The 12808-nt window shown below is 31.2% G+C and overlaps 1 protein-coding gene across 1 annotated transcript; it reads left to right on the forward strand.

The window, feature by feature from the left end:
- Nucleotides 1-2822: 2822 nt before the first annotated feature.
- LOC104881312 (uncharacterized) lies at nucleotides 2823-9772 on the forward strand. The gene is made up of 3 exons (XM_010661093.3): nucleotides 2823-3044; nucleotides 6535-6893; nucleotides 7623-9772. The coding sequence occupies exons 1-3, from the start codon at nucleotides 2855-2857 to the stop codon at nucleotides 9462-9464; spliced, it is 2391 nt and encodes a 796-aa protein (XP_010659395.1). The 5' UTR covers nucleotides 2823-2854; the 3' UTR covers nucleotides 9465-9772.
- The last annotated feature ends 3036 nt before the right edge of the window (nucleotides 9773-12808 follow it).

Below are 12808 nucleotides of genomic sequence, written 5' to 3' on the forward strand. Positions count from 1 at the left end.
TTTTTTTAATATATATATTTTTAAAAAAATATTTTTTTTTTACATGGAACTCGTCTCTTCAAGAGACGAGTTCCCTTTGGAATTTATTTTTGTTTTTTTTAAATTTGGGATTTTTTAAAATAAAAAATATATTTTTTAAAATAAAAAATATATTTTTTAAAAAATATATTTTTTTTACATGGAACTCGTCTCTTCACTTTGGAATTGTGTGTGTTTTTTTTTTTTTTTTTTAATTTGGGATTTTTTTTTAATATATATATTTTTTAAAAAATATATTTTTTTTTATCTTTGGATTTTTTTTTTTTTTTAATTTGGGATTTTTTAAAATAAAAATTATATTTTTTAAAAAATATTTTTTTTTTACATGGAACTCGTCTCTTCAAGAGACGAGTTCCCTTTGGAATTTTTTTTTTTTTTTTAAATTTGGGATTTTTTAAAATAAAAAATATATTTTTTTTTACATGGAACTCGTCTCTTGAAGAGACGAGTTCCCTTTTTGAAATTTTTTTTTTTTTTTTTAAATTTGGGATTTTTTTACATGGAACTCGTCTCTTCAAGAGACGAGTTCCCTTGAATAATTGTTTAGAATTTTTTTAAAATTATATATATATTTTTTTTCATGGAACTCGTCTCTTGAAGAGACGAGTTTGCTTTTTTTTACACACCCTCTCTCCTCTCTCACCCTCTCTCCTCTCTCCTCTCTCCTATCTCCTCTCTCTCACCCTCTCTCCTCTCTCCTCTCTCCTCTTTCCTCTCTTCTCTCACCCTCTCTCCTCTCTCCTCTCTCCTCTCTCCTCTTTCCTCTCTCCTCTCTCCTATGTGGCAAAAACTACCCTATATTTGTAATAACTTCTGCCAATACAGTAATTTAAGCATAACTTTTTTAAATTGCTGTACTATTGAGAAAAGTCCTATACATATGCTCTTGGCTTATGTTTCCACTTTTGAATGATTCACTGAAACAGGAGATATAGTCGGCCTTTATTCCAGAATTATACCAAGAGAGTGGACAGAAGTGTACTCAAGGCAGTACATTCTATGCTGCAAAGATCTCTCCTTTCCTGCTCAGCTCTCTGTTTGAATCCAGGTCACATTTTCTCATATATGTAAGATTATGCATTGCATTCAACTAGAACTACTTCCCAGTCTAATGATGCTTGCTTACAGTGTGAAGTAAATTTCAGTTCGAATTTGAACCGTAGCATTGCCTCCTTAGAACTCTCAAGCTAGTTTTAAAGTACCATTCTTAGATTCTTCTGTGATTTCCTACCAATGCAGGTTAAAATGAAAGGTCATGCTGACTGCTTAATCCTACCAATGCAGGTTAAAATGAAAGGTCATGCTGACTGCTTAATCAACATGGAAGAGAGCATTTCAATTATACAAAAACACACACATTCTATTTTTTTTCTACATAAAATTATTATTTTTCATTTTTTTTTCATTAAGCAAATTAAATCAGACTTAATGTGTTGGATTTGTTAACAAGTTTATTAATTTTTTAAAATAATTTAAAACTTAAATAATAAATTCATTAATACTATAAATTTCTAAACAAAAATTGATTTAAAATAACTCTTTTATTTTTCTTTTATATAAAATTGTTATTTTCCAATTTTTTTCACTAGGTAAATAAGTTCCAAATTAAATAAGACTTAATATATTTCAAAAATAAATCTAATCATTGAAAAATAAATAAAAGAAAAAGACCAATCTAATTAATTATAGATTAAATCAAAACATTTTAAAATATTATGTTTAAAATTGAGTGCTAAATATATGCATATGTAATAAAAAACTTAACTCATCTATACGTTAAAAAAGTACAACTTTATTCATTATTCATATTAAAATTATTTATTTTTAATTTATTTGTAATTACAAAATTATTTTCATTTTCAATAAGACTTCAATTAAATTTAATTAATTAACATTATATAAATTGAATTTAAAATTTTTTTATAAAATCAAAACAATATTTTTTAAAAAAAAATAATTTATCCTAATAAGTCATTTTGTTTTTTATTTTTTAAATCCTTTCATAAAAACAACTCATCAAATATCCTTATTTTTATAAAATATTTAAAAACATTTTTTTTTTGGTTTTTTAGCTTAAAAACAATTTCTAAAAACAAGTATAAGAAGTCACAGTCAAACAATAAATTAAAAAATAAAATAAATTAAAGTAATTATTTAACTTATATTAAAAATATTTTTATCTTATAGCAATTTTGTTTCACTAGAATAAAAAAAAATTGTTTCATAATTAAAAAAATCATTTTATTTTTTAAAAATACTTAATTTGAATTTGATTTCATATTATTATAAATTAAATTTATAAAATTTTTACAAAATAAAAGTAAGAAATTGTTTTTAAAAATAATACAAATTCTTTAATCCAAACAAATTTTTAAATTTTTATTTTAAAAAACTATTTTTTAAAACATCTTACTAACACTCTTGTTTTTTAATTTTTTTTAAAAAAATGTCTTTTATTTTTTAAAAATAGACTTCAAAAAATGGATTTTAAAAAGCATAGCCAAATAGGCCCATAATTTTTCTAAATTTGTTCTTTTACATTTTGAAAAAAAAAAGGGTAAAAATAGATTATCAAATATTATTTTCAAAACTAATTTAAAATTTTTTAATTATAAAAACAGAAATTGAAAAAGAAAAGTGGGACCAAACTACCCAAACTATTTCATTTCGAAAAAGGAAAATTTTAAGGAAATTCTAATTTTTTATTCATTCAAATAAATTTAGCCTAAAATCAAGATTTTTAATATTTAAAATTACGATTCTACCCTCATAGCTTTTAATAGCTTCGGCACCTTCCTTGAGAAGCTAAACGACAATGGAAGCAGAAGCGGAGAGCAAAACCAGTGGTGGTTGGAGCTCTGCAACCAACTGGAGCATAGCCGAGGGCGGTCTCGTAAATTCTATCACCGTCGAGTCCTCTCTATCTCCGATCGATGAGTCGCCGCCGAAATCTCCCCTCATTCTGAATCCTCCCTCAGCCGATTCCGCCCCCTGCGAGATCAAGAGTGAGTCCTCCAAATCCCTCTCCTCTGTTTGTTTTCATGGAAAATTGTTTGTATTTCTCGAGCCGGATTTTTCTCTTTTTTCGTTTTTCGTTTTATTCAGTTCGGAATTTTGTTGATGCTCGGTGATCCTTTGTTTGTTTCCGTGGAAAGTTATTTCTCTTTGTCGGGAAACAAACAGAGTTTGAATTTTTATCTTGTTTTTTTATTTTATTTTTATTTTTAAAGTTTGTCTAATTCAGAAATTTTTGTAGGACTTCGTATCGATGAATGTTGAATTTTCCCATAGCTTGGTTTCTGAGAAAAGCAGATCACGGCTTATGTTTCTTAGAATGAGAAACTAAACATTTAGGATTCAGAATTTTTAATTTCTTTTCGTTTCCATGTGTTTTCTTTGTTCTTTGTTTGTTTCCGTGGAAAGTTAATTCCCTTTGTCGAGAACAGAGTTTGAATTTTCAGAACTTTGTGAACGAATTTGTGTCGATTAATGTTGAATTTTACCTTCAGTTTGGTTTTTGAGAAACGGAAAATCATGGTTTATGTTTCCTCAAGTGAGAAACTAAAAATCTAGGATTAAGAAATTTAATTTCTGTTTTTTCTTTTTCTTTTTTTTCATATATGTAACATGTATATGTATTGTTTCTGAAGAAAAAAACAGTGTTGGAACTCTTTTATTTTCCCTTTTGTTTGCTTCAGAAATTTGTATGGTAATGGTGATTCTTTCTCCTCTCTTTATGTCCATGTTTTGCTTTTCTCGAGAAACAAAATAGCACGGATTCTTATGTGTGAGTTTGATTTTTAATAAGAAGTTTACAAAACTAATTATTATGTGGAAAAGAATAAAGATTTCAAGATCCATATTTAATGAAAAATTTGTCTATAAACTTTAGGTGGAGTATTTTTTTTCTTTTAAATGGAAGAATGTGGTTAAGTATTGGTTTGTGAATTGCCTTTATTGATGTCTCAAAATAATGGGTAAAAGTACATTACAAATATAACAAAGATAATAGAAAACAATGGGCAAAATTATGGAAATAGACAAAATTATATTATTTTGCAAAATGTTTGAGTTGGTGGAGGTCTTTTGTATTTATTGGGAAGGAGAAAAGATCAAGAGCCATAGTTAATGAATGCTATGTGCATAAGCTTAGGCTTCCTATGGTTATGGTTTTGACTTGGGGATTATGGTACTCCAGGGGTTGTAAATACTAAGTTAATGAAGGTGATAGAGAATTGTTTAAGATGGTTTGGATGAGTGTAATGGGGATTCATGATTGTGTGTTCAAGGTGCTCAAGGATGAGACAGATCAAGAAGAACTTAGGTGGAGGCAATAAGAATATATGCATATAACAGTTTTTGTGTAAGGGAGGATGTGATCCTAGATAAAGCTAAATGGTGGACTAGGATTCATTTAGTGTGCCTGAAATAGTTGGTATATAGGCCCTCATTGTCATCGTTTAGATTGCTTGATTTTATAGGTGTGAGTGAAGGGGGGGAATTGATTGATCTGAATTGAACTAGCAAGTGCTGTATCATGACATGTTTATAAGAGCTGATCTTCTTTTATGAGTATTTTTTTTTTTTGGATTGGTTTTTAGTGTAAATAGACAATCATCCATTTATCATGATGGGCTTTGTTGATTGGCTTAGCTCTAAGTAAGGAGAGGGAGCTTGCTTTTGTTTTTCTCTCTTCCTTTTGCTTGCCTGGTGGTGCCTATTGTGTGTGTGTGTGTGTGTGTATGCCTTTTGCCTACAAATAAAATAAAGTAAAGACTTGTATATAAGGGGTGTTGCACTGTCTATGATACCAATATTCAATAAAAAGTACTTCTTCTGTGGTTTTCTTCTTTCAAGGGAGAATAGAACTCCAAGGTAGGGTATGTTTGAACATCATGTGGAAATTGAATTTGATTATACTAAGGCATTTTTTGAAATTACTAATTGAGTGAAAAAGATTGAAGATTTCAAGATATATAATAAATGAGTTATTCATGTGTAAGCTTTGGTTCAAGCATATTTCTAGATTTTGGCAGAATTAGTTTCAGAATAGCCCAAATTGATGTGTTGAATAATTGGTGAAAGTATATGAGTGAATATAGCAAAAATGATCAAAAATAATGGAAATGTAGCATATTATATTATTTTTAAAGGATGTTTGAATAGTTGGATATCGTTTTTGGTTTATTTCAAAAGAATGAGATCGAAGCATTGAAGATTTTTTGCTTTAAAACACTTCAGGAGCTAAGAGTTACTGAATGATTTGTGCATATGCTTGAGGTCTTCATGGTATAGGTGTTTACTGACAGGATTTGTAGTACTTCAAGATTATAGATGCTACCTTATGAAAGGTGAGACAAAGTTGTTTAAGATGGCTTGAATGTGTGTATTATATACTAATCAATGCATCAGAGGAGGAGTAATTTGATTCAAGTTGAAGGTGCTGAAATGATGAGAGAGATAAAAAAAATGAACTTATATGGGGGCAATAAGAAAAAATACAATGGTTTTTTTGCATAAGGGAGGCCCTTGATAGAACTAATGATGGACTAGAATATAGGGCTAGGTTGTTGTTGTTTGCTTGACTTTATTAGCTGTTGATGAAGATTGTTTTAATAGATGAAGTAATATCTGTGTTTAATTTTCTTCTTTCAATGGATAAGAGAAAATCTACAATCGGGCATGTTTGGACAGCCCATGGAAGTTGAATGGTTCCATTGGATTTCTTTAACATTTGGAAGCGCAAATCTGAATGGTACCCATTAAAGAAATCACAACTATCAGGCATCATTCTCCTCTCCCAATGACAGATGGGCCTCTTACATCTGTTAATGGATCAGAAGTCATGTCTATGTTATATGATTCTTATGGTTATAATTAGCAGATAAAAGCACGCCCACATCCTTATAGCTGGAAATGAAAAGCATATGGGTATGCTCACCTTTTAGGATACTGTAAAATGATAAAGTAAAGGGAACAAGAGTTTGGCCACTTGTGAAAGATATATTGCTGTTCTTTTATTCTTCTAACACTAATAAATTAGACACCAGGATCTATCACAGGCGATCAGACACCCCTGTTGTTTAACTTTCCAGAAACTCTGGGAAGTTTAGTTCAGATTCTCAGTTTAAACTAGGGTTTTGTTTATTGATAATGCAATGGCCAAGGATTTTTATGGCATGTTTTTTGGATTGTCTGTGAGGTTGGTTATGTCTTAGAGGTAATCTGAATGTTCTTAAAGCTTGCAGTTGTTTTGCTGCCTGACTTTCCAACTGTTATAGCCAGGCACTTAGGCCCTATTCCCAATACTTCTTTTTCCTGTACTTCTAGTTTTTCTAAATATTATCTGTCCTCAGCACCCCTAACATCTTACAGATATGCATTCTTGTTAAGAAATATCTATTTATTTTTTTCACTGAGTTAACCAGATAGGGAAAATTGCCTTAAACCTTTCCTAGTTTCCTTATAAATGATAAAGATGTTCTTGAATTGCAGTTAGCTTCACTCAAAAACATGAGGTACGGCAGGTCTATGTTCGAAGTACGGCTCGAGTCTATGAGATGTACTGGGCACCTGATCTGCAGAGTATCAATGAATATCTCTGTACTGTTCGCTGCAGCATTGCTGCCAAAGATGAAAAATCACTTCATGCAACTGATATTGAAGAACCTGTTTCTGCAAAAATAGAAGGGTCTGATGGGAAACCGGCTGAAGAGAATTTGAAAAATGGCAGTAGTGTTAGCTCAAATGAAGATGGCTGGGTGGAGGTAAAAGTTCCTGATTCCCATTCACTTGATAACAGAAGCAGTTCTTTGCAATCAAAGATTAATACCAATGTAGGAAGGATCTCACAGGTATGTGCTTCACTTTTTGACAACATACATTTAACCAAATCTTTTTCCTGTCCTGTCTTCTTGATGTTTGTCATAGGGGTTTCTTCCATGGTTGCTTTCCATGTCTTGACAAATTTTACTTTTTAGTTTTGTACCAACCCACCAGAGAAGAATAACAACAACAACAAATAACCATTTAAAAAAAATAACACAGTAAAATAGCTCATTCTCTTCTCCCTTGTCACCGATATTTAAAATGCTAGAATAGGTTTACTTCAGGATTGAAGTGTGGTTAAGGTGATATTTTAGGGGAAGTAGCAATAAAAGTGGTTCATGATTTGGCTTTTTTTTTTTTTCCAAATGTATGAGGAGATATATAGCTGGTCAAAGCTTCAGCACAAAACACAGATTGATGAAATATGTTGACCTTATGTGGTGACCCTCCTGATACCCACCATGAAAACACACATTCAGACAGTGAAAAGGACTCCTAATGATTTGACAGTACTTTTGGAAGGGATTTTGATAAAGTAGTGTGTCATGTTGGCTCTTGAACTAAGCAATGCTAACTCTTTGACAGAAGGGTACAAATAAAGGGAAATTTGATGATACAGGAAATAAGGCACAAAAATACAATAGAAGGGAGAATTAGGGTGGGTCTTCATAGAAGTTAACTGAGAATATAGGAGAACCATCAAAAAACACTCACTAACATAATATGCTTTGTTACTAATTGAAGTAAACTTTCAGGATTTTTATGAGGCTACAGCAGAGATTTCTGATGCAGACCCTTGCATATCCCTTACACTTCGATTGCTGTCGCTTCAGAATAAAGAATGTGTATATGTTGACGAAATTTATGTGTTTGCGGATCCTGTTGTGTCAGACAGTTCAGACAGTCAGGTGGGATGTGTGGAAAACCCAGCTGGAAGTTCTCTTATGGCCATGCTTGTGCCTACCCTTTTGCAACTATCTAAAGCAGGGATTAACCAAAAACAAGCTAAAAGCGTGCCTGATACAAGGGAAGATCAGAGGTTCTCAAAAATTGGGTCAACAGCAACTGATTCGGCCAATATTTCAAATAAGATTCAGCTGGAAGGAAAATCCTGCCTTCCTGTTCAGCAGGAAGCACATGAGGCTGCTGCTGAACAAGCCCCTGCCTCGGTGAAGATCTCCAACCTAGTTGCAGGGAGCAAACCTGATTCTGCTGCAAAAGAAAATAATTTGCCGTACAATCAACTTGAAAAAACCATGGAACAGCTTGTTTTGCGAGTTGGCAGAATAGAATCTCTCTTTTTGAGGTTTGAAGAAAGCATGCTAAAGCCCATAAGTAGCGTTGAGGCCAGGCTCCAACGAGTGGAGCAACAACTGGAAGCACTCACCAAGAAACTCGAGGGCCCTGGAGTCATCTCTAGCACCAGAATTTTTGCTCCTGAATTTCAATGCAATGAATCAGATTCCAACTCCTGTACTGAACCAAGTGATTATCCTAGTCATGGAGCATTGGAATGTGATAAGAAGGATTCAGTAAATGCCTCTCTCCTGCTCCCTAGTCTTGTGGTTATTGCACCAGAGTTTTCAAATGGTGATGATGAAGAAAATGATGCATCAGAGCAAGTGAACGATTCTCAGAGGGATGAAATCAGAGAAAATGATGCATCAGAACCAGTGAAGGATTCTCCCAGGGATAAGCCAAAACATACCATGTCAGTTGATGATGCTTTAGCTTCTGCACTCGCTGGATTTCTATCATCCACTTCTACCAGGCCATCAAAATATACTGAAACTCTGACAGTTAGAGCTCCAGAGTTTCCAAGTGAAGAAGATAGTAGTGAGGACAAAATAGCTTCACCAAGAGTTCATCGTGAAATATCTAATGGGACAGAGAACACTAAGGATTCTATTTCAACTTCCTGCAATCTTTCTTCTTCAGAGAGTGGTGTGGAAGTGGATAATGACATTTTGGGTGAAACAGCTGAAGGAATTGAGAAACAGGGCCAGCTTGGTTATGACGGGGAAGAAGTCAATTCTGGGGAATCTGCTATCAGCTTTTCGATTGTTGAAGAAAATATGACTGCATCCAGAATAGATGATCATCAGACCATAGAAGAAACCGACAAAACAGAGGCTAGCAGCATTCCAATTTCTGATGAAATTTATGTTCCTATCCATTTTCTTGGAGACCAGATTGATGATGGCTCCGATACTCCCACTCCCCAGAAAGAAACTGTTGAAAGCACTTATCTAACTAATGCTACAGAAGTTAAAGATGGACAAACTACCAAAGACATTCTGCAAGATGTTCTCCAATTCTCGTGTTCTTCTGCAGTGGATTTCCAAGTTCCAATATTGGATGTGAAGTTCATTTCTCAGGAAAATTCCAATACCAACTCCTCTCTTGAAGGCCTTCTGACCGACACCCCAGAACCCAACTCATCCAACCTTGAAGCTTCTTGCATTGAGGAAACCACCAACAACCATCTTTTGTTGGACTTTGACAGTTACACTGAGGCGCCTGCAGGTATGGAGGGTGAAAAACTGCAGGACCCTCACACATGCAGCAAGGATGGACCGTTCGAGAGTCTCATATAACAAGTGTTTCATCAGGTGATCATATTCTAACTTGTACATAAAATTTGCCTATATGCAGAATGGTAGTTAGGTGATCATGTTTCTTTGAAACCACCATCTTGTTTAATTGAAAGCTACTCATTTTCTCAGATAGCTACGTTTTCTGGCTTAATTTTCCTGGTGTTGAGATTAGATGCTTCAGAATATCTGTATAAAGTTAGGTTTTTTGGGAAACGAAAGAGAAGGAAAATGGTTTGTTCATTCAGGAGCTTTTGAGAATGAGAAGTGATGTTATGCAGCTATATATATATACACGTCTATTTGGACAAGCTGTTCGTTGAATAGGTTTAATGAAAATGACATTACTTAATCGTTTTACACTTGAACCCCATTTGGGAGTGATTTTGAGAAGACTAAAAGGGCCACTTCCAAATAAAAATGGTGTTTGACAAGTTCTTAAAATGTGCAATCCAAACTACCTTACTTGTATGACATGACTCAACAAGTACATCCACTTTAGTTCCATCTATATTTGGTGGAAGTAACCTTGATCATCATCGCAAGGTTTAAATTCTATATATGTTCTAGTATTAATCATTGTGAAGTTGTGAAGACCTATCAAAATAATAACAATTTTTATTTATCTTTCAAGAGGAAACATGCATTTCTCGTGAGTTTCCATTTATTCTTCAAAAAATGTGAAAAATTCTCTTAATTTTGCACCACAAAGATGATTGCTCTCTTTGGTCTTGGGTTAGGGGTTCCTTAGCAGAGAGTCATTCTTCTCTTGTAAGTTTTGTAGACTGGATAGACTCCTAGTTAGGGAAGGTGATGTGTATACTCGCTGTATACTTCGATGGCACCGATTTTTGGTATTTCCTCCTTTCGTTTAATATACTTCCTTTTTTACTTATAAAAAAAAAAAATATATGTCAATGATGCTAACCCTATAGGGACCTAAAATGTCCACTTATTTAAGGATAATTAGTATTCATTAGATCTTATTTGACTATAGAACAAAACAAATTATTAATATTTACTCATAAAAGCAATTTTGACATTCTAGGTAGATGAGAAAAAAAAAAACTAATTGTAACCTTCTTAAGGCTTCTAAAAGGATGAGTGCATCATGAACAATACCTTTCCATCTAGTCTAAGCAAACGTGGGAGCATAATATTTTGGATAGTCATATCTTTCCTGCTAATGCATGCTATTTGTCTAACTATTGTAACCACAACTAATACATGGGTTCCATCAATTCTCTTAATACAATTCTTAAAACATGACCAATATCAAATGACCATTTCTTATTTTATTAGGAACCCTCCTAAACTGTGTCACTTGGTTTTAGCATATCAATAATCATGAGATAACCAACATTTAATACCATCTTAAATAATTGAGATATGAGTGTATCGGAATGTTGCAATCTTTCTTGAATCATCCTATCGGTAAACCCATGACTTATTGTAGTAAGATCTTCATTAAGGGCACATCGAAACCTTCTTTTAGGCCATATATTCCTAATATGTGTTTCTATTATGTCTTTTCATTCTAAATAACTCAAAACATCTAATTTCATGAACATTCAAAATGTTTATCGTAAAATTATATGTTATGTGGTGGGAAGGTTTACAAGGAAGTGATTTTCATAAATAAGCACATACAAGAAAGACGCAATATTGAACTTTAGGATCTTCACATCCTTAATAAAAGTCACTCTCATTTTCTTAGATGTTACCTATTTGTTTAATTATTGGTCCCACACAAATTCTAGAGCAACTTTTGATACCATGTAAGTGTGATGAATGGTATAAACTTAAAAATGTCAAATTTTAATTTACAATGTTGAACATGAAAGATGAAAATTTAGAAGGTGTTAGTAAACAAGATCTCACAAATTGTAAGTTACAAGATTTTGCCAAAGGAGATAATAATATTGCAGTTCTTAATATATTCATATCCTTGTCATAGATTCGAATTTAGCATCCAAATATCGGGTTCATAAGTTCAAAATTAAGTTTTTGAAAAGATTTTCAAATAGGATTAACTCAAAAGATGTCTTCTATAATGATAAGTAGTGCTATATATTTTTAACAAGTTTAAACTAGAACAATATTATGTAACAAAAATATGTTTTAATATTAGAAGAAGAAACAACTCAAAATAGTTAAATATGTTTATGCTTACACCATGTAATATGATAAACCAGAATTTTCTAATATGACAATATTTCTAATTTTTGGTTTAGAAATTATGTTTTTATGGATGCTTGTATAAAATATAAGAATAATTTTCACTTTCCTTGACCTTATTGAACTCAAATATGGGAATCCAAATATGCCTCCCATGGTGCTACTAAAAAAAATGTTAGAAAAATAAAATAAAGAGGAAAATTAGAATAAAAGAAAAAAAAATATTTATAATTACTAACTTATTTTAATTTTTAAGTATGTGTGACTTTTTTAATATTGTTGATGATAAACAAATACGAGAGTACTATTTTCCTTAACATTTTTTATTACTTTTTTTGGAATCGAACAATCCCTTAATTTTATTAGTAATGAAATAAAAATTGTGTCATATATCGTTATTAAAAATAAATAAATTATGTAATAGTTGAATTCTAAAAAATTATAATATTTATTTTAAAAAATAATAAATAAAATATCAAAGATTTAGAGACTATTTGAAAGTTGTTTTCAAAAATAGTTTTCTATAACAGTAATTGGTTTAAAAATAATTTGATAAAAATTTGTTTTGAAAATGGGGTGATTTTTTTAAAACAAGTTTAAGTTTTTTTTTTTTTTTTTTTCAAGTGTTTTCTAGAGCAGCATAACTTTGCATTATATATAAGTTTAAAGTGATTTCATGGAGAATAGGTTGGGAAACTATTTCTCATATTTGAATTTGTTTCAAAAAGAAATTAGAGAGAATCATGTAAAATTACACTATTAAAAAAGAATAGACTTTTTAAGAATTTTTAAAAAATAATTCTATAAACATGCAGTCCAGTAACAATATAGTTAAATAAGATTATCCTTCAACTTTTCTCTCCTCCATAAAGCCAATTACTAATTTTGTTTTTTTATATATATATATATAATACATCACTAAAAAATATTATAAAAATATTTTATTTTATTATATTAAAATATTTAGGGCTTATTTGTTAATTATTTTTTAGAATAATTTTTTGTTCTTTAAAATAAAAAAAAATTATTTTATATTTTTTGTTCTTAAAAACAGAAAATAAGATGTTTTTAAATAATATTTTTTAATTTATTTGATGTTGTTTTCACTTCTATATTTTAGGATTGTTTTAGAAAATAATATGTAAAATGATTAAAAATAAAGTACTAGA

This window comes from Vitis vinifera, chromosome 13 (genome assembly GCF_030704535.1).
Source record: "Vitis vinifera cultivar Pinot Noir 40024 chromosome 13, ASM3070453v1".
Taxonomy (NCBI): Eukaryota; Viridiplantae; Streptophyta; class Magnoliopsida; order Vitales; family Vitaceae; genus Vitis; species Vitis vinifera.

Excerpts from the sequence above, each read along its gene's own strand:
- LOC104881312 (XM_010661093.3), top strand. The coding sequence starts at position 2,855 with ATGGAAGCAGAAGCGGAGAGCAAAACCAGTGGTGGTTGGAGCTCTGCA. Across the intron at positions 3,045-6,534 it reads CGCCCCCTGCGAGATCAAGA|TTAGCTTCACTCAAAAACAT; the intron begins GTGAGTCCTCCA and ends CTTGAATTGCAG. Across the intron at positions 6,894-7,622 it reads ATGTAGGAAGGATCTCACAG|GATTTTTATGAGGCTACAGC; the intron begins GTATGTGCTTCA and ends GTAAACTTTCAG.